The 22,901-nt window shown below is 37.8% G+C and overlaps 1 protein-coding gene across 7 annotated transcripts in view; it reads right to left on the bottom strand.

Annotated features, from left to right (window-relative positions):
* Positions 1-1,041: 1,041 nt before the first annotated feature.
* Positions 1,042-22,901, bottom strand: part of prpf4bb (pre-mRNA processing factor 4Bb) — a 47,962-nt gene continuing 26,102 nt past the window's right edge. The window contains exons 8-18 of one of the 7 annotated variants that reach the window (XR_007264119.1): positions 22,660-22,750; positions 18,921-19,068; positions 15,762-15,899; positions 14,221-14,374; positions 12,578-12,692; positions 11,618-11,769; positions 10,090-10,176; positions 4,446-5,193; positions 2,687-3,936; positions 2,314-2,367; positions 1,042-1,500 (exon numbers count right to left, since the gene is read on the bottom strand). Coding sequence is in view for 1 of the 7 variants with exons in the window: in XM_020533667.2 (XP_020389256.1) it covers positions 4,990-5,193; positions 10,090-10,176; positions 11,618-11,769; positions 12,578-12,692; positions 14,221-14,374; positions 15,762-15,899; positions 18,921-19,068; positions 22,660-22,750 (1,089 nt within the window). In the remaining 6 variants the exon portion in view is untranslated. Of the gene's footprint in view, positions 5,194-10,089; positions 10,177-11,617; positions 11,770-12,577; positions 12,693-14,220; positions 14,375-15,761; positions 15,900-18,920; positions 19,069-22,659; positions 22,751-22,901 lie in introns of all 7 variants that reach the window. The other 6 variants (XR_007264123.1, XR_007264122.1, XR_002261211.2 and 3 more) reach the window with 6 other exon arrangements.

The raw sequence follows: 22,901 nt of genomic DNA, 5'->3' as shown, positions 1-22,901 counted from the left end.
GCACTGAGTAATTTTGATCCCCTTACATGAGGAAAGATGCAATTGCATTGGAAGCAGTTCAGAGAAGGGTCACTAGATTAATTCTAGAGATAAAAGACATGTCTTCGAGGAGAAATCAAGTAATTTAGGCCTATACCCACTATATTTAGAAGGACGAGAGGAGATCTAACCGAGATACAAGATGTTACGGCGATTGACAAAGCAGAATAGAGCAGATGTTTCCCCTTGTAGGGCAATCTAGAACGAGAGGTCTTAGTGTTAGGCTAATGAGACATGAACAAGAATAACAAGACTTTAAGGAGTAAATCTGTAGAATTCACTACCCCAAAGTGTGGTGGATGCTGGGACAGTAAATAAATATGGGGAGATAGATTTTTAACTAGTAATTGGTTATAGTGAGCAAGCATTGAGATTGAGAGGAGATCAACCACAATTGTATTAAATAGCACAGCAGGCTCAAGGGGCCTACTAGCCTACTCCTGCTCAGAGTTCTTTTGTAGAGTTGAGGTGCAAGTAATTAGATTGTACTGAGAAACAGGCCAAAAGGGATAAAAAGCAGACTCTCCTTTCCCCAGTAATTAATATTAATAGAGCGGTACAGTGGCTCAGTGGTTAGCAATGCTGCCTCACAACACCAGGGACCTGGGTTTGATTCTGTCCTCATGATTGTACTTGTAAAATTTGCATATTCTCCCCATGTCTGCATGGGTCCCTTCTGGATGCTCTGGTTTTCACCCCCAATTCAAAGGTGTGCATGTTAGGTGGAGTGGCCTACTAAATTGCCCATAGTGTCCAGGGATGTGCAGGCTAGGTGGGGAATGCAGGGGTATAGGGTAGGGGGTTAGGTCTGAGTGGGATGCTCTTCAGAAGGTTGATGTGGACTCGATAAGCCAAATGGCCTGCTTCTACACTGTAGGGATTCTATGATTGACAGAAGATAATGAACATACTTTGCAAAAATGTCATAGGAAATTTCCTTCCTCAACTGGGAATTAAAAATTGCACATTTCTCATTGGTAAACTGTAAAAGGAAACAACCACTTTGATACCAAATTCTTTTAATGAAACCGACTCAAAGCAATTAACAAAATACTGTGTTGCTAAAATGTTAAATTTACAATATTCCAGTTAGACAATACAAAATGCACACATTACTTTGGTTTCAACACCTAGAAATGGGCATTCATGTTCACCACCAAGATGTCAAGTTTAAGATTTCTTGGGGCTTGTTGGTGTTTTAAAATGATCAGTTTCCCAAGATTAGTAAAACAGGTGAATTCTTGCAATACATACACATTTCTGCAATTTAAAGTGAATATTTCAACATACAGCAATACAATTATACTCTTATGCATAACCGTATTGAAAAATAAGCTGTGAAACCAGCGTCTTCACTTTCATTCAATACTGAAGAATTCTTTGCTGTCAGTAACTTGTGTTGAAGCTAAGATAATGAATCATCGTTCGCAGGAATAGGCATTTTACATTTGTGATCCCTACCTATGAAATAAAACACAGAATAAGAAAATAGTATTACATGATTCAAACATTAAACAAGTTTACTTATGAATCACCCCTCAACTTGCAACACAGCTTGGTTATAATAAATTCCCTGTACCAAAAAGTGCTTATAGTAAATATTTAACTGGTCAATGAGAAATGGGGGTCAAAACTGGATACTCTGACATAATTTTAACTAGGTCATTCAGAATGATAATTGAAATGTGGATTAACTGCTGTATCAATTCTGATGTACACTAAAAAGTTTTTATATAGACCTAAAAAGATCCTGCAAAAAGAATATCACTAGTGATGCCATATTCGTCAGAATACAGAAGTCTTAAGCCAAAATTTACTAGACATTGCATGCAATGTTAAAGTTGGGCTTACAGAATTTTAACTTCTAAAAATCTTACTAAACTTGAAGTAAATCATTTCCTTCCCAATAAAAGGCAACACTAATAAGGAGTACTTTGGTTTCTGAAATCATTAATCATTGGTAAAGATCTAAATGTCAGGCTCCTTGATATTAAAAGGCAACTGTAGACCAGGCTTGCAGTAGCATTCTTTGTCAAAGGAACTACCTAAGAGCTAAATTCAATTTAAAGTCTGCACGATTCATTTAAACCTGTAAATAATTTGTCAATCTTTCACTTGAAGGGTAACAATAAAAGATAAAATAGTGGTCCTTGTCAGCTGAAATTTAGCACTGAAGGACTCCGAAGACACTACTTTAATTGAGAAATCACCAGTAAACAGTGATATTCCAGTTACTTAAAGTCACTGTAAGTGTTGTCTTTAGGGGACAGAAACCTTAATTCAGTCTTCATTTTCTTGCAACATGCATCGTCTCCCATCAGGGTGCACCTAAGAGACAGAGAACAAGTAAAGAAACACCTTGATCCCTTAAAGTTTTGCTGTGATTTTTAAAAAAAAAAGCCTGTGAAAAAATTCTGCATAACAATAAGGAACTTAAATAATTTTCTTGAATAAACACCTCAAGTCTGATGCTCACAAACTTAAAATTTTACATTTTTTTTTACATACATCACAATTCAACTGCAGCAAAGCAAAGAATCCTTAGAAGTGTCAGCTATTCAAAAAATTTCTTTAAAGATAATAGTTGCAAGAAATGCACTTTTCATCTGGTATGAAATGCTTATCTAGGCATGCCGTCAGAAATGACCTTGTGGAGAAGGTGAAGGAGGTGTCTCATTCAAAGTAGGCCCATGGAATAGGCGGCGTGGCCTGTTGCCTCCCAGCATAGCAACATAACTTGCTTTCCTTTCTCTCTCAGCACCATCGAAGGGAAGTAAGAAAACAGTACAAAACATTAGTTATTTTGCAGTAACAGGATAACTGGATCAGACTTCCAAACAGCTTTGTGAATTGTGGTGACCTTTAACTGGCATTACTGAGACACTGATTTCCAATATGCAACATCCACTTTTAACTGTTACTTCCACAGTAAGTTATAACATTAACTGAACTTAGTGAAGAAGAGACACTAGAAAACTGATCAACTACTCCTTTGCATAAATCCTTTTTTTAAAACCAGTTTTTATTTTTTTTTGAAATAGTAAGTGAAAGGCTTACAGCAACTAAAGGCAATTTACGTTGAGTGCATTGATTTGTGACTTGATAATCTTACTTTTTTTACTTTGTACAAAAAGGTAGTTGGATAAAAATGTCACATTTACATAGAAAATGACGCTCGTTAAACATCTCATACGAAGACAATTGGGATAATAAAATAAAATTAAAAAAACAGATCAGATCAGCAAGTCACCACTGTAGTTTTATATTTGTAGAGAGACTTGACTGCACGTTTGGACCACTGCGAAATGGCTATAATGCTTGTTCAAAATGAACACTTTATTTACCGATGTATTTATAAATGCACAACCAAAATCATTCAGTATTCTGCATGGGCAACTTTAGGTGTGGGAGGAGTGTGCTGCTGTCTGACAAAATGCCCCAACTTACCTTTTCTATATATAAGCAAAGGCATTGTGCAATTATTTTAGCTCCTTCACTGGTCATTAAGTGTAAGAAGGCATTTGTACAACACTAAGCTCTGATCCACTAGCCATTAAAAGGTTCCATTTCTTTGTGGGTTGATTTCATAAAAGAGATAACAAACGTTTATGCCCATTTTAGGAATGAATTGCCCCCAGAAGCACAATGGCTTACTGAATCCAAAACAAACTACCATGCAATCAGAAACCCAAGGGTTCACAAATCCGGTCAGTCTGAAGCCAATGTTGACTTGCGCCAGTGAAGGGGCTAAGTGCAGAGCTACAATTCAAAGTCATCACAACTCATCTTAAAAAAAAAACTAAATGCCAAATTAAATGTACAAAAGAAAAAAGGTAAAGAAGCAATTACCGCTTTAAAAAGCAGCTTCTTTGCTCAAGAGTGGAAGGTTATGTATGCCTGTATTGAGAGACAACATGATCACAAATAATGAAACCAATGCACATAACGTAGCAAAGGAAATTCTTACTGTAAAACAATTTCTTAACTTTAATTTTTAAAAATTCAGCGTGTCATATTTTAGCCATCTACAAAGAAATATAAAATCCCAATTTTTTTCCATTTCAATGACTAAATGAAACTGTTTCTGTTTATTAATGGACTATAGGTACAGATTTACTAAAACAGAATTTTATGGCATTGACAAATTTCTACCACAATTCTATAACAGTGTCAAATGGTGAAAAACAGTACACTGAAGGTGCTATATCATCAAGCTTGCCTGCACTGAAGTCTATAAATTGGCATAGTTTCAGCACTACATTAGCAAATTCACAAGCTAGTTAATATCATCACATTCGCCAGCATGCAAGGCATTCCGCCATGATGCTAATACTTCCCATTCATGAGCTGTGTCTATTTGTGACAATGAATGCTAATACACCAGTAATGTTGATGGTTTAGCTTACCTTCAGTGTACTGAAAGTGGTACACAACCTGCTTTAAATGATGTGACCATCCCTGCGAGCAGGCACAGGTAGGGACAGACCCCTTCGGCACTGAGTACACCAAGGGCATGCTGGCCTGCGTACACACACCTAGGAAAATGTGAATATAAACATCATTTTACCTCGGCCATTGTTACACAGACAAGGATGGGCTAAGCCTGCACAAAAACAAAAAAGGTGTATTTTGAAGAACTGCAGCCAAAATTCTTCTCCAAAAACACCAGTGCTTACAAGATCTTAAAATAACTTTTCTTTATAAACAGTTTGTGTGCAGCCTTAGCTGTTAAAACAATTCAACAAAACTACAGTGAAAGTATGAAGAAAACATTTGGAAAAAACAAATCATTATATTTACAGTGACTCATATTCCTACTAGAAATAACATTTCTCTTTTAACTTAACTTCATGCATATTTCATGGTAAACATCGTGTTTCACATATACTAAAATACTTTTCTGACTTTTCCAGTCTTTGTTTAATTGCTCAAACCCGTTAAATCCTCCGATTAAATCTTCTCCTGAATGAATGGGTGTTGCAGTGCCTGGTTAATGCTGACACGTTTAGCTGGGTCTAACATAAGAATCTGCTCCAGCAAGTCTTTGAGCTGGTGAACTTTTTTACGCTGGTCTTCTGGCAAACGCTGACAACCAATCATGTCAGACAACAGGTCCTTAGTAGAGTTAATAGTGCTCATAACAGTGACTTTCTCCTAAAGTAAAACAAAAGAAAACCAGTCTTAGTTCAAATGCATATGGTGTGTTAATATTTGCAAACATGCACACAAATTAGGTGAAGCAGGATATTCTGTAGTTCATGCCTCCACCATTCAAAAAGATCGTGACTGGTTCTCCATTCCACATTCGTATCTACCTCAATAACCTTCGAATGCCTTGTCAAACAAGAATCTGTCTACCGCTGCTATAAAAATATTCAATGACTTCACTTCCATTGCCTTGAGGTAGAGGCTTCCAAAGCCACAAGACCATGGGAGAAATAACTGTTCCTCATCCGTCTTAAAAATGCAACACCTATTTTTTAAAACAGCACTTCCTAGTGCTGGACACACCCACAAGAAATATCCTTTCAAGATCCACCTTGTGAAAACCATTCTATACCTAGGATCATTACCCCTCAACTGTCCATAAACTCAAAGAAACAAGCCCAGTCTGTCTATTCTTTGCATTCCAGGTGTCAATCCAGTCAACCCCCATGAACCATGTCCAATGCATTTAATCCTTCCTTAAATAAAGGATACTAAAATGTGCACAGTATTTAAGCTAGGGGCAGCATGGTGGCTCAGCGATTAGCACAGCTGCCTCACAGCACCAGGGACTTGGGTTCAATTCCAACCTCAGGCAACTGTCAGTGTGGAGTCTGCATGCTCTCTCTATGTCTGTATGGGTTTCCACTGCATGCTCCAGTTTCCTCCCACAGTCCAAAGTTGTGCAGGTTAGGTGGATTAAGCATGCTAAATTGCCCATAGTATCTAGGGGCATGCAGGCTGGGTGGATTAGCATGGGAAATTCAGGGTTACATGGATAGGGTAGGGGGATGCTCTTCAGAGGGTCAGTGTGGACTCAATAGGTCAAATGACCTGTTTTGCACTGTAGGGATTCTGTGATATCCAGTTACGTTCTATACAAGTTGAAGCACAATATCCTTACTTCATGTTCAATTCCTATCGAAACAAGCAATAGCAATCTTTTAGCTTCATTTACTTGCTATACTTGCATACTAACTTTTCAGGACTCAAAACTCTCCATTCCTCTCCATCTCAGAATTCTGGGGTCATTCTACTTAAGTAAAACTCTGCCAATGACATGACAGTTGCCCATGCCCGCACAAATGGCAGTAATGAAGACATAGCAACATGACAAAACCTTCTGACTGTCATCCTGCAAATCCCTCCATTCCCCCAGGCATGCATAGCTAGCTGTACAGCTCACCACTTCAGTTCTCTGGAGTCGTCGATTGCTATGCCACCTCACGTGGGGCGTTGACGAACAGCCACTTTTCGTATCCTGTTAAGGTGAACTTCTCACATTATCCACCATCAGCCAGATTTTTTGACCATTTTGGCCATTTGATTTCTCTGCATTCCCTTCACAACATATTTTCCTACTTATTTTTCTGTCATCTTGCAGTAGATTGCCATCAAACCTTTGCGCCTTTAAGTAAATTGTAAAAAGTTAAGGCCCCAGCACATATCCTTATGGGACCCTACTTGTCACATCCTATGAATCAGAAGGGGACCCATTAATTCTTACTGATTTCTTCCAGCCAGCCAATCCTCCTTGCAAGTTAACATGCTTCTACTTTTGTGCGGTTCCTGGTCAAATGCTTTCTAGAAATCAAAGTACAGCACAACTACAGCCTCATTTTTATACATAGCGCATCACCCCGTCTCAAAAAACTCCAATATATTAGTTAAATATGATTTCCCCTTCACAACACAACTATCTCTTGCCAATTACCTGAGGTTTTTCCAAATACCCAACTATATCCTCCTTTATTATTGTAATACTTTTCCTACAACAGACATCAAAAGCTAACTGGCCTAGTTTCCTGTTTTCTGCCTTATTCCCTTAGAATTGAGAATTTTAGAAAATTAACATCAACCCATCTAATTCATTAGCCACCTCTGTTAAGGCCAGAGGATGGAGTCCATCAGGACACAGGGACTTGCTAGCCCACCACTACATCAGTTTTCATCATTGCTGATTATAATTAGTTTGTAGTTTTTAAAGCATTATGCTCAAAAGTGAACAAGCTTAAAGTTGAATACAGTTAGCCTGCAACATTGTAACACTTAAATTTACAGTTAAAATTTAAAATAACCACTAGTTACACACTGATTTGTAAACTTAGCTGTACATAGTCAGAGAGAAAAGTATAATGTGCTATGGATAACATAGCTGAATAATAACGAAGCAGAACATACTGAACTTAGGGCAATCCGCTACCTTGCAGTAGATGCTTTTCCGCTGAACCTCTAAATGAAAGTCTCATTCATTTCATTACAAGGATACAGCAGCTCAGGTACCAACCCACGCTCATGCATTCTTCAAAGCATGCTGAATAGGGTATAGTGGTATTTGCTTTCTGCCAGTGTTCCAATTAAAAGGTTTATATTGTATTCTACATTTTCAACTTACGGGGCCAAAACATCTTTTAATTATTGATAACAGGTAAAATCCATTTTCTTTGCAAATCCTACCACCTGCAGTGTATCATTCCACAAGTTTCTTCTGCTTACATTATGTTAAAATGTACAATAGGTCACAATCAGAATGATATCCATGAGAAATCACACTCAAATGTGTAATAACTATTATATTTTTGCCACAATAAAGCAACATACATATGTACAAACATTAATGGATATGATCAGGACTAGTCAAGGCCTCATGGGAACCCAATGAGCAAGCAAATGTTCCTGGTTCAGATTCTGGGAAGTGGCACTCTGTGCTCTATTCAGAAGTGGAAAGTCAGTTTTCTTTTTTTATTTTAAATTTTATTTCACAATACTTCATTTACCAATGTGGTAATTTAGCAATTTAAAATACTGTTTACAGCAGTATTTTTAAAGAAATAATACTTTTCTGCTAACGCAGGCCATATGGAACCAAACAGCAGTTTTAACATTCATTCCAATGCAAACTGACGCTTCATTTAAAGTCTTTCACTTAAAGTGGCTGTTTTCAGGAATGTAGCCACAACTTTACATGAAGACTCCCTGTATACCAGCTATGACAAGAGAATTGTCATCATTTAGTCAATAAAGTTATTCAATGTCAATATACAGGGCGCAGGAACAGTGGTGCATTTCCTCACTCAATCTAGTGATCGATACAAGTACACAAACCAATTTTATAAGATATTCCCATTTGTAATAACATCTACTTGACACTGTTACCTTACACAACTGCTACTGGCTCTGCTGTTACTTCTACCCTTCTGAAAGCCACAGCCGCTACCCAAAACAGCACCCCCCACAAACAGATTCCAACCAGCATTAGTTGCATCAAAAACTCCAAATTCAACCTCAGAAGTTAGTGAAGATTTGGCATATTGATACATTTTGAAACATTATGCGTGCACAAAATATTAGAATGCATTTCACAGTTTATTATTTTTGGATGAAGAAAGTAGAAAGGTTTCTTACTCAGAAATCAGACAATAAATCACGTCAACAGCTGCAGTTTCTGTGGCACTTGGCTCAAAAATAACAAGTTATGATGAAAATAAATGGAAACAAAATCTTCTTTGCATAAAGGAGTCGTGGACTGTATTGGGCCTTTTTGCTACTGTTGTAAGCACATTGGTATTCCCCAATTTAGGATCATTTTTAGCTGACTACTGAGATTAACTTTCACCTTTAAAAATTTTAGTCTTAAGTAGAAGAGAAGTAACCGTTTCTATTTATACTTTTTTTAAAACATAAGAAAAATATTCATTTTTTAGTAATTTTTTGATAAAGTAATCTGCCATTTTCAATTTATTGTGGCTGTACGAGACTGAACAGAAAAGAAACTCCAATGTAACGCAGTGCTAAATAAAATCTTGCCACTATTCCGAAGTTTCGTACCAGCTGGAATGCCCTGGAGAAGCTTTATTCACACAAGATAACGTGGACTGTTTTCATATATTTCCAATTGGTAATTACTAATAGACGTTTCTAAAGACAGGAGTGAGTCACCTATCCACACACATGGTCAGAAAATGTAAGAGATACAAAACGGATGACAAAATATTACAAAAAGAACCTTCTAATTTTCCCTTTGTTAGCTTCCATGGATGCCACAATTCTCTTGAGTGCATTGCAAAATGAAGCAGCCCAAATGGATCTCAGAACATCTCTCTCGTGTTTGCCCTACCTGATGTATCAATTGTTCATCTTTTTATATCACATCTTTGAATTCAGTGCTTGTGGTGGTGTAACATGCAACATAATACTCAAGGTGTCCTAGCATTTCAACTGAAAGGTTTGCCTGCAGTTAGCAACACAAGAAGGAATACACTGATCTGAATTACATGTTTTATAGCTATAATAAAAGCAAGTTTCTTTATGCTACAGTCTAAGGTCAGGAATTTTTTTTCTTTATTCATTAATGGGATGAGGGCATCACTGACGAGGCAACATTTATTGCCCATCCCTAACTATCCAGAGGGCAGTTCAGAGTCAACCACATTGCTGTGGTTTGGAGTCACATGTTGGCCAGACCAGGTAAGGATGGCAATTTCCTTCCCTAAAAGGACATTAGTGAACCAGATGGGTTTTTCCAACAAACAACAATGGATTTGTGGTCATCATTAGATTCTTAAGCCCACATATTTTATTGAAATCCAATTCCACCATCTGCCAAGGCAGGATTTGAACCCGGGTCCCCAGAATGTTATCTGGGTCTCTGGATTAACAGTCCAGCGATAATACCACTAGGCCATCACCTCCCCCTATGGAGGGTACAACTGAAGCTGACAAACTGAAAAAACGATACTTTTAAATTCAAGGCTTCCTCAAGTCTTTTCCTTCAAAGATCAATCCTTTTGCTTGAAAATATCTAAGGATTATGCTGAGGTACATTAGAAGATGTAGAATACAAACCCTTTCTGTCACTTTATCCACTTCAATGTACATGAAGTTCAGATTCTGATCGAAGTGTTGGTCCTTGAAAACACCTTTTCTAATCATCTGAAAATAATGAAGTATATTTCACATAATTGTACAAATGTGCAAGCAACCAAAGATACATTTTACCACTCAAAGAACCTGATCTTTTACAGATAGTATAAAAATATAGCAGTGTCATTGCACAGGTCTATGCAAAGGTTTCCTTTCCCCACAGTATTGTGCAAACCTATAGCATTAAGAATGGCAAAGGAGAAAGTTAGAGAAAATAAAGACTAACACATTTAAAAAAAGTATAACTAAAGATAATATGTAAAAGCAGAAACCATCTCACAGGAAACAAAAACTGATTCAAATGTTGTCATTGCATCAGTTTCAAAATCTGGCAAAATATATAAATTATAAATACACAAGATGTTGCTGAAAGTTTCTCTGATAGTGATTTTACAATTTTGATAAAGATACAGCCCCAGAATGGAACATTAAAAGCAAAACAAAATCTGAAAAGACTTAGTCAGTTCCAGTGAACATCACAAACTAGTAAAGAATTCAACAGGAAAATCACTAACATACCGACCTTGGGGCCAGCCTTCCAAATTCAGTGGATGCTGTTCAGTGTCCACCGAAAATTCAAAATGCCAAGCATGCAGAATCCTGCGCTCCAGTATCCAAGTACCAATAAAGCTTTTACAGTTAGCAATGAGCCAGTAAGACTTTTGGCTTTTTGACAATAAAAATAAAGATGGCTTTTAGCTAATCCAACTGTTTAAAGCACATTAATTGCTGGGTCAAACTCCTAGAACTTCCTAACAACATTGTGGCTGTATCTACACCACACAGACTGCAGCAGTTCAAGATGGCAGAACAGCACTCTTCTAAACTGAAACTTCCCCCATCAAAGCGTCCCAGAACAGATACATCATAGGGTTAGAAATAGCACGAAGGCTCCTCTACTCTCAAACTCAAAGTAGAGCTGCCTTGACACCATCCTCATCAAACACTCCCAGGACAGGGGCAGCACAGGGATATATACAAAGTAAAGCTTCAGGGCAATAAAGCTGGTCTTGAAGCAACATCCACATTCCATGAATGACTTAAAAATAAACAGGTGCAGTGAAAGAATTTTCAGTTTTAAAAGCAAAAGTATCAGTTTAATCCCCAAATCCTTCTACATGTTCTGTATCAGTCTGACAAAGTGAAATACAGCTGATTCATTAAGGCACATGCATTTACCCATATGGTAGTGTCCATTCAGAGAGCATGCACCAGCTCCTTGTCATTATGATTTAACAATATGAAAATTAAACACTTTATCCCACTTATAAAGTTTCTATTTTAAAATATGGATTTCCTTATCAATTTGACATGATAAAGAAATTAAAAGAATTCAGTACCAACATATCAAATGTTACATTCAAATGATCAATAAAGTATAAAACACTAGCAAGTTAAAATTCTCATTACCAAATAAACATAAATATAGGTCCAAGATTTATTAGCCTACCTTATTTGGCATTTTGCCCTTTAGGTCCATCATAAGTTTCAGCATATGATTATTAGTTTTGCCAGGAAATAGAATTTTTCCTGTGTAAAGTTCATAAAGCGTGCAACCAACGGACCACAAGTCTATGGCGTAATCATAAACCTTCCCAATAACTGTAAGAGATAAACAGAAAGTGCTTAAGCTTGGATATTTGTATGTACTGAAGTATTCCTGCTTATGTTCAGTGCATTTTGATCAAAGTGTTAAAAGATGAAACAATTTCAAAATTGCTCTCAGGTCTACATAGTCACTGAACACAAATGACACAGCACCAAGTAACTTCAAAATAATAAGAGAATTGTGGATTATATGTATAATGCTTAAAGCAAACTAGTGATTTTAGCTAAATCACCAGAGCAAAACACAAGGCAGAGAAGAAAAAAAAAAAAAAAAATAATAAAAATCGGCTCAGACTGTTCCCTTCAAGTGATAACCGACCAGCAGCAACTTAGATTTAACGTCCTTTCATCAGTAAAATGTCCCAAAGTATTGGAAAATACTTTGTGGTGAGGAAAGAGAAATTCAACAGATCAAAGGAAGTACAGTTCTGTTAAAAGTTTAGTGGAGAGGTCAATTGTAAAGATGCACAATGAATTCCAGCACGTAACCATAGCATGCAAGCTTACATCTATAATTTACCCGAGTTATGTTGCTGAACTCTAATTTCTTGCTCTGTGGTGTTAGAGCCTGCTTGGACTGCTCAACTACCAATAGGTTCTATTATCACAGCTATAGACTTTATTTTGGATACATGTGAGTGTGTTTGCATTTGAGGAGGAGGGGTGGTGCTCTCAACAATTTAATTTCTTGGTCACAGTAAATGCAGATCAACAAGAAACCAAAGGGAAGAAATCTAAGTAGCACAGCTAAATGTGCAAATTCTCATCTGCTTCAGATGTTAAATAAACATTTAGAACTTACTAATTTCAGGGGCTCGGTAAAATCTGCTGACGAGGTATGGCGTTATATCGTTATCAGCTACATGTGAAGCTGAGCCAAAGTCACACAGCTTCAGGATGGTTTTGGATTCATTTACCTGTAAAGAAACAACAGTTACTGTATCTACTTAGCAACTAATTTGTAAGGGCCTACAAAAATTTCAGATCCATTTTTGACAGCACAAATTGTAATAACTTTTAAAAGAAATAATTTCAGTATTTAATAACATGACTACAGATGTTGGAACTATTCTAGTGACACTATTTTCAGAAGAAACAGCTTGCAATCTTACACCACTACATTTATAATATACCTGTACACCACAGAATTCAGTGCATTTCAATAAATTACTTTGGAAATGCCTACTGATTTCAGATGTTTACTTCAGTTCTGCGAAAATCAATTGTCACCTTGATCTGCTCGTGATCTTAAGGACATCAAATCAACGTAAACTGGTAGCTGATAGCTCCATGGCAATGTACTTCAGGTGTAAAATGAAGACAAAATTTACTGAGTACAGGGATTCAGTAAAATCTGACAAGGACTGCTGTTAAATCACAAAGTTACATAATGTTTACGTCTTGGCAAATTTTTACAAAAGTCTCATTGGTACATGAACAGTTTCACAGTAGTATCAAGAATCTGCATCTTTGAAAATCAATGTCCATACTGCCCAAGATTCTCTTTCTGGGTTTTCCATTATATTTTAGTTACGTTGCCTCAGTGAAGAAACACACTGCATAAATAATCCTTCTATCCAAACAGAATGATGAAAAAAAGTGAGAACTCTCTCTCCATAGAAGAGGTATATGTCCTAACGTTCACTCACCAAAGACAACAAGGCCACAATACAAACAAACTGAAACACTAAAAATGCAGTGAATCTGGAAAAGAAACGCATGTTTCTAACTAAAGTGCACACCATCCCATAAACCTTAAATCCTCATGGTTTTGCCCCAACCTAATTTAGCCATTGTTATCCTGTTTCTCCTTTTCATCCATGCATTGATTTCCACCACACAAGTATCTACAGAGGAATCCAAGAATTTACAAACTCAACTAACAAGGAGTGCTCATCCAATACCCAATTTATATGTATGATTTAGAAAAGAAATTTAAAAGATTTTCTCTCCCTCCACATCCATTACCCAACATTATCAAGATATCACAACCTTTTCACAATGACCCCACCCGCAAACTGGAGCAGCAACACCTCCTATTCCGCCACGGAAGCCTACAGCCTGATGGCCTAAACGTGGAATTCACCAGTTTTAAAATCTCCCCACCCCCAACCTCATCCCTGCCTCTTTGACCTGACACAACTTGTCCATCTTCTCTCCTACCTGTCCACACCACCCATCCCACTGACCAATCCCCACTACTGCCTACATGCACTCACCTATAACCATCCCAACCACCTTCCCCAGCCCCACCCCTCCCCTCTTTATTTCCCAGCTCCCTTCCCCCTCCCCAATCCCAAAGGAGGGTCCCGACCTGAAATACCAACTTGCCTGCTCGACTGATGCTGCCTGGCCTGCTGTATTCCTCCAGCTCCATACTGTGTTGTCTTTTCATGCAATACACTATTTTAAGCTTGTATTAGCAAAAATAAATTTTCAATTTACCAAAATGTTGTCAGGTTTGATATCAGCATGAAGGATGTTACATCTCTTCAATAGTTTCAGAGCTAGGAAAAGCTGCTGACTGTATGATCTTACAGCCTTTATATGAAGGCCAACATCCTTCCCATATTTTTTCAACACTTCACGTAAGTTCATACTGTGTGAAAGGGAAACAAAATATTTTAGTACTCAAAATGAATAAATATAAATGAGAAAGATACTGGTGTCACTCAATAATTCAATTTTCTGAGCACACAACTCATTTTAAACAAAATCAAATTTGAGGACTCAATTTTTTTTAAACTTTTTTAATTTAGTGAATACAAGGACAAAACATTTTTTTCCTAAAGATATACCAAGTGATGCTCAACTGAAGCCAAAATACTACGACATACCCATTTGGTCTTTCTGTTCCAATTCAGAGAATCCACAAGAGCATAAACTTTGTTTCAGAAGAGAGAGATGTCAAACAAGCCCTTTGGTGTCCATAATACCAACACTACGTTCAATTGTAAATTGTGCAGCGAGATTACGGAAGTAATTCCATTTTAATTTCTCCTACAGTAAAGACAGTCAATTTCCATTTTCACAATAGCTTTGTCACACAAGCACCCAGCACTGGTCAACATCATGCTTTTAAATTCACAGCTTCCTTTTGCTGGAGGAAGGTAAAGGAAAAATGCACCAATATCAGCTTCTAAACAAGAATGGAGTTAGATTTGTTTTGAAATTGAAAAATGTTTAAGACCATCGATTTAGTAAATAATATATCGGATAGCCTGTCAGCATCCTCAGTGAGCACTGCCTCTCTCATTCCCTGAGCTCTGAATTCATTTGTCAAGACCAGGAGGATGAAACCACATACTTCTAAGTTCTTTAAATATAAAGCATCCTCCACTTAACACAAGGATCACCTCTAGCTACCACTAAGAATGATGAAACAATGCTACTAAAAGACATTGAGACGGAATGTCACAACTCTAGTGTGGTCTCTTTACTCTTCTTCCTATGGTTACCAGCTTGTACTGAGAACAAACAAAAAAGAAAGTTTACCAATCAAAACTAAGGAGCAAATCAAGCAATTTGAGATTCCCTTTCGACTGACCCCTCAGGACTGGGATTTATAGCACAAAGCTATTGTGAAAAGCTCAATTGGCAGCATGGAAATCTCTAATGTCAAAATCAAGGAGAAGTAAAAATTCCATGGCAGTAAATACTGAAGTGCTTTGAACTTTGCCAGGAGACTACAGCTCACCAAGGAATTTGCAACCATTTTGGCTTCAATAGTACATCATATTTAAACATTCCTGTCAAATTATGTTAATAATTAGATTGGAATGCAAAATCTTGTTCAAACAAAACGGTCATCCAAGAATTGTGGCCATATTTTATGCTGACCACAAATTTGAACAACACTGATCACAGCTGTTTGCTTGCCTGCCCCCAATCCAATAATTGATATTTTTTAATAAAGTATTTGTTATAGCAGTCAGTGGTGGATGAAAAAGACATTTATGGCACAGGGTTATACAGCAACCAGTTACCTCAAAGGCTCAAAGACCAAGCAAAGATGTTGCTTGTGGTAGAAGTGTCTAAAAAGTCTCAGGCAATGGAACTTATCATCAGGATCTGCATCATTCAACTTCTTCAGGAACTCTAGCTCCTTCAAACCAGTCTTTTGCCTGTCAACATAAGGATCAATCAATCTCCATTTTATTCAACAAAAGAAAATGAACTGCAATGACATGAATTATTTTTACAAGGAAGACAGAAAAATACAATACAGTTGGAGATGCTAGTGTTACAATTGTCTACAGTTTCCCTACGTTGGAAAGGAGACAGAAAGCAGTCAAAGGTTCTGCTGGGAATGCACAAAAGCGTTGAATTAGGAATGTATGGCACTGAACTGTGATATACCGTACAACCAATATTAGTTAACACACACCATCAGAGCCCACATTTCAAGACCAGAACCATCAAGCTTATTTGGAAAATCTAGGTATTGCCGAAATAGAAAAGGGAAACAGATCAAAGGTATTTGACTTACACTCATCAGGATAAACACGAGATTACCAAATTCAAACAATCACAATTTACAATAGTGAACTACTATAGCCAGGGCTGGCTGTGCCTGCGAGAAGGCAATAGCCTCCCAACGATTCAAATAAGACACAAAGCACAAACATACTACCTTTGTTCATATAGAACAAGCCCTGTGCATCATTGCCTATTGCTTTTAGCATGGCTCATTTTATGCTTGCTATGAGAACAAATGATTGTGTTAAATTGGCAGTTAGTGCAGCTATTAGTGCACACAGGATTGTTTGATGAAGCCTACCTAACCATAGAATCACATTTAACAGTAGGTATTTTGTTTTAGGTTTTACAAACGCAAAAATTCCTTATAAAGTGGCTACAAGGGCAGGTGAGAAGTTAGGAACACGGCACTAAGTAACTCACCCCCGACTCCTCAAATCCTGTCCAGCATCTACAAGGTACAAGTCAAGACTGTAATGAAATACTGCCTGCTTGCCTGGATGAGTGCAACTCCAACAATACTCAAGAAGCTTGACACCATCCAGGACAAAGCAGCCTGTTCGATCAGCACCAAGACCATAAACACCCACACCCTCCACCACCAATGCTTAGTAGCAATGTGTACTATCAGCAAGATGCAATGCAGAAATTTACCAACAATCCATAGCACCTTACAAACCCATAACCTGCACAGCAGATACATGGGGATAACTACCACTTGCAAGTTACCCTTTGAGCCACTTGCCATCCTGACTTGGAAACATATCACTGTCCTTTCATCGTCACTGCATCAAATTCCTAGAACTCCCTGCCCAACAGCACTGTGGATCTCCCAACAGCACATGGATGCAGTTGTTCAAGGCAGCAGCTCACCACCACCTTCTAAAGGGCACCATGGAATGGGCAATAAATGCTGACCCTGTCAGCGACATCAACATCCCATGAGTGAATAAGCGAAAAAAATTTTTGATTGCTCTCTGCGATCACCTGGGAATTTTCAGGGTGTTCAGTAACCCTACGGTTAACTAATACACCAGCAATTTTTAACAAATTTTAGGCTAGCCAGCTATCCTCCCCGCATCAGCTTTGTTAAATAGTAATTGGCATGCACAACTTTCTAATCCAAAAGAAAAAGTGCTCAAGGCATGAGAACCTTGGAGGATGTTCTGAAGAGTCACTGGACTCAAAACTGCTTCCTGCTTTCTTCCTAGATGCTGCCGGATTAGTTGAGTTTCTCCAGTAATTTCTGTTTTTATTTGGAGATTGTTAGTTAGGGCATTTACAAAGTTCTGTCCTACAGTGCCCTTTAAACCCTGGAATGGAATCCACCTGGTCCTGAGGATCAGCCGTTCTTTGGTGTCAACTGCTGCTAACTTTGCTTGTGTTAATTTTGATAGGTCCCTGTCCCAAAAATAGCTTTCTAAGGTTATCTACCTTGCTGACCTCTCTACAGCAAATATTAAGGCAAATTATTCAGCATGTCTACAATTTCCTTATCACTGAAAAATCACCAGTTTTCAAGGGGCACATTGCTTCTGATTATCTTGTTATTCCTAATGCAATTGAGAACATTTTTGGCTAAGGGGCAGGAGGTAGAGAATAGAGAGGATGGGATGCTTATCTAACTGGATAGCAGTGTGCAGCGAGGATGCCGGGGGTCTTTTTTTTTTTAAAAGTATACTTATCAATATATAAAATAGTGAGAAGGATATTGGCAGAATTCAGGAAGACAGACTGGGGAAATGGACAGCTAGTACAGATATAATTATTATTGGTAAGTATGTAATGAAGCATTCTGAAAGAATCAATATGGACAGGTAGTATAATCTAAATTCTGTGATGGAGTGCAAAACCAAAAGGCCCTGGGGGAAAATATTCACAGATGTTAAGGTGAAAAAAAAACTATTTTCTCCAGGAGGTGATTCAGAAATTAAGTTAAAGGTAAAAATAACTGGCAAAAGAACTTGTGGGGAAAACGAGACAAACCTCTTCAGAGGGCTGGGTCTCACTGTGGAAAGGATGGTGAAAACAAATTTCATTGGAATTTGCAGAAAGTAATCTGGCACGTACAGGAAGCAGACTCATTTGGGAGGGTTATGGGGTATGTTGCAGTGTGAGACCAAATGAAAAAGAGCTTTTTTGAAGAGCCAGGACAGATCAAACAGTCTCCATGTAGAAGATCCTATAACCTGCACGCAAAGTAAGCAAAACTTTTCATTCAAGGTTAGTTACCCAATATTTTCAAAATAATTCATTTACTATTACACCTAGACCCAATTCTTCCTTTTCAGTCAACAGTGAATTCTAGTTTATTAGTCTATACAGACTTTCAGGGAACAAAAAAAAGCAATCTACTATACAAATATTTGGATCATCCTGCTCTGCATGGTTGACTGCCAGAGTGTTACATTTGTCTTTTAGTTAACATAATCCCTCAATACGAAAGGGGAATTAACCAACAGATCTCTCCCGCCACACTTAACCCGTCAAACTGTTTTCACATGTTTTTGCATCATTCTTGTTTTTGATGCCTTTACTACACTAATGTTGGCTGCATATTGCAGCAATTAACACAGGTCACACTTGAGAATGTAATATGGCACTATATCTATCATCACAAGTCAAGAGTTTGACAAGGTCCAAACTTCCCATCAGATAAGACTTACATGAGTTCATTGTTCCTGATGATTTTGACTGCCACCTCCTGGCTAGCTCTTGCCATGTCTCTGGCACGTACGACATTACTGAAAACTCCTTGACCAGTGTAGCCATATACACTGTAACGTTTATCAAGAACTTCCCCAATATTTACACCTGCAAAACAAGATGAATATTTACAATTGGTCATAAATTAAGTAGTGATATTGGTGAAGGTGAGAACTTTTCTTCAAAGTGACTAACAAATGCCTGGTCAGGTTGACAAGATCAACAGCTTTCCTCTGAACTAATTTATTTTTGAATGTGTCATAGCTATTTGTTAATACTTCCTCTAACTGATTTATTTTGTGTTCTTTCTTCAGCAGCTTCTCTCCCCAGTTAGATCCCTATGTCATTACTCACCATAGAAAGCACCTGAAACAGCTCCTATGTTTCACAAGTGGATCAATTTCCCCTTGAACCTTTCCTCCCTTTCAGGAAGAAACTCATTACCTAATGTCAACATGGCTAAGATCTAGTTTGAATTACGCAGAATATCATGGAGAACAGATAGTCTTCCACTGTCAATAAACATAACCGATCAAAACATTTTACCATCTACAAATGCCAATTTTAATGGCTTGACTAAAGGACTGTGGTTTGATATTTAGAGCAGATACTGTAGCTTTTCATAATATGATCAATTGAAATGATTGGCATGGTCTTAGTTCAGTTTAACCCAAGACCTATAGATCTGTTCTAATTCCTTAATATCATTCGCAGCACGGTTTTATACCACTTTAGAGCCTGAATGCTCATTACCAAAGTATGGTCAAATGTGGGGTTGTGCCAGAGAGAAGTCACCATGGGACTCTTCTTATGTGCCTCCTGGAGGCCAGCTTAATGGCAGTCCTGGCAGATGCCTGGAAGGTCTCTTACTTGCCCTCTCAGCTGGAACTGGTGAGAGACTTGGAGAGCTGAATATGGGAAGAGAAAATAATTTAAAATCAACAGCAGCTTGCAGCAACTACCCACACCCCATCCCAAAAGAAAACTATTTGCTCCCTCACTGCTACAGCACTGATTAAGACAGCTAAAGACAGGCAAATGTAAATTTGTTAGCAGAGAACTCTTGACTATCAGTAGTTTAGTAAGGGTTTGCCCTTGACCTGAAAATCTTCGAAAACAGATAGTTTGGTGGTGCAAGTCATGGAAGCTGACTCAATATCTATAACTGCAGAAGCAGAAGTAGTGAACCTGTAAAAGATCTATACGATGTAGGATTGCCAGACAACATAGCCTGGCATATTTGGCCTGCCTCAACTCTTATCACAAATTAATTCTGATTTACAATGATAATTCTGAATTACTGAAACAAATCCAAAATTTCACTGGCAGTAGATGAGAATGTATTTTGAGCAAAGCTGTTCAATTTTAAGAACTCAGATAGCAAGAACTGCAGGCGCTCTGGTCAAAGAGACAGTATGGAGCTGGAGGAACACAGCAGGCCAGGGAGTATCAGAGGAGCAAGAAAGCTGACATTTTGGGTTGGGACCCTTCTTTAGAAACTTAAGCATTTCTACGTTCATCAGCATAGCATCAAGAAAACAAAATCTTTTTGACTCATCATTGAAATTATTGTCTGTTGGACAGTAACAAGGCAACTAGCGACAGAATCAGATACTTAACGACAGAACTTAATGTTTTGTTCATGTACTGAAGGAAACAAGTTTGAATTTGTGAAAAGAAAAACACAACCTAGAGAACAGATTTCAAACTGGAAGAACATTTTTGTTTCAGTCTTCAATTAAGATGAATATAATACAAGAGGTTCAAGGAAAACTAGACAATAATGCAATGGAGAAACTCCGGGATCAGACAGAAAAGCAGTCATTGCAACTTAATGGGAATAAACTAAACTCAAAAGAATTACCTAGATCTTAAGAAAGCTTGCACAAAATCATTAAAACAGGCAACGAACAAGCATGCATTAGTTTATAATCTTTCAAAGGTTATAATTCAGGGTGTGATAATCAGATGGTGGCAAGCATTAAATATAGGCAATAACAATAGAAAGTTCTGACAAAACTCATAAGATCTGGCAACATTTGTAGAGAAAGAGTCAATGTTTAAACCAGTCTAACTCCCCCTTTGTCAGATGTTGCCAGACCTGCTGAGTTTCTCCAGCACTTTGTTTTTATTTCATATTCCAACTATCCACAGTATTTTGCTTTTATTTAAATATAGATAGCTACTACTTCAGATGTCAGCAAAGGCTCATCAATATCACTTACACAAATTTTCCGAGGCTATTTGAATAAATATGCAGAAGAGATTGACATTCTATTATTCAGGGCACCTGGACTGCAGCAAGCTTGTGGTAAATATTTTCTAATCAACCTGTTCAGAGATGTTATTACACCCCTGTGGAGCAGATGAGACGACTTCAACCTGAGTCTCATGTCTAGAGGTGCATCTACTACCCTGCACCATAATGCCCCATAGCTGATCAGGAGCTAGTGGGTGGTCCTAGATTGGGAGAGAAGTGACATTGTCACACTGGCAGAAGTAGCACAGTGTTCTCCCACAGACAACATTAATGGCCTCAGTTTTCATTGGGTAAGAATGACAGCAGGTGCAGATTAAGAAATTAGGAGCCAGCATATTCTCATCACTAAAATGGCAGATAGGACCACTAAGGATAAATCAACAATTCTACATTCTAAGACAGTCTCTACACTCCAACACAGTCTGAGAGGATGACTACCAGCACAGTAACACTGAATTAACTGTACAATCTAAGTTTACATAGCAAACAAAACAAAGTTGATAAAATGCAACCACGTTCCTCTGAACATATGAATAGTGAAAACTCAACTCTACGTAGCCAACACAATATCCAACTTGTGTCTGCTTGATCCTGACCAACGAAATGCAGATGTGGAAAAAGGTCAAGCATTCGATAATCTTTACTACAAGAGAAATTACACTGGAGATTAAGAATCTCTGAATATATTTATCAGGACTATTTTACTTGATTTGGAAAAATAAGAATATTAGACACACTAATTCAAAAATTGCTGTAGAAACGAAGCCAGTCTGACAGCATCTATGGACAGAAAACAGAGTTAATGTTCTGAGTTCAGTGACCCTTCTTCAGTGCAGGACTTGAAATGGTGGCTGCACTTTCTCTCCACAGACACTGCCAGACCTGCTGCATTTCTGCAGCAATTTCTGTTTGTGTGTTTCAGATTTCCAGCATACCCAGTTCTTTGTATAATATTCCTCAAATAAAACAGTCACTTTCACCCAAAGTTTACTTCCAAAGCAAAGAAATCATAAAAAGAAAAAAAGCAGGAAATGCAGGAAGTACTCAGGTCCGGCAACAAGAAATCAAGAACATGCAATTTATTGCCTTTATGACCTCAGGATTTCCCAAAGCTCTTTCCTGTGAAATTATGTACTCTTGATCACTAATGTAACAGAAGGAAATTAAACAGCAAGATAAATTAACAAATCTTCTTTAGCAATGATGGTGTTTTGAGGGATAAATATTGGTCAGAATACCAGAATTGTCTTCGTCTTATCCAGCTTTCACCTCTACCTGGCAGGACAGGTGGGGCCTCTGATTAACATGACAGCATTTCACCTAGTACAGCAATGAAGTGATAGCCAAAAATAGGCAGTTTAGATAGAGTGCACATCACTTCATTAAGTTTTCTTAGCCACTTTCCAATACTTATAGGGAAATTACTTCTAAATACTCACGATAGTAGCCTTCTGCATCAGTCCAGTTATCCCTGAGATTGGGATTTTCTTTGAAATCCTTTCCAAACCCAGCAGCTCTCAGATGAGCACTCTGAAGACAAACATATATGCTTTAGATTTCAAGGTTTTGTTGATCATTTATGCTTCCAGCGGATACAGTTGAGACTCATAATCTTCCCCCAATAATATTCATTCCCAATACAAGATTACGTTAATAAATACTTTGAAAAACAATGTTGAAA

The sequence above is a fragment of the Rhincodon typus genome, chromosome 2, assembly GCF_021869965.1.
Source record: "Rhincodon typus isolate 14 chromosome 2, sRhiTyp1.1, whole genome shotgun sequence".
Lineage (NCBI taxonomy): Eukaryota > Metazoa > Chordata > Chondrichthyes > Orectolobiformes > Rhincodontidae > Rhincodon > Rhincodon typus.
This window is presented reverse-complemented; position numbering and strand designations above follow the sequence as displayed.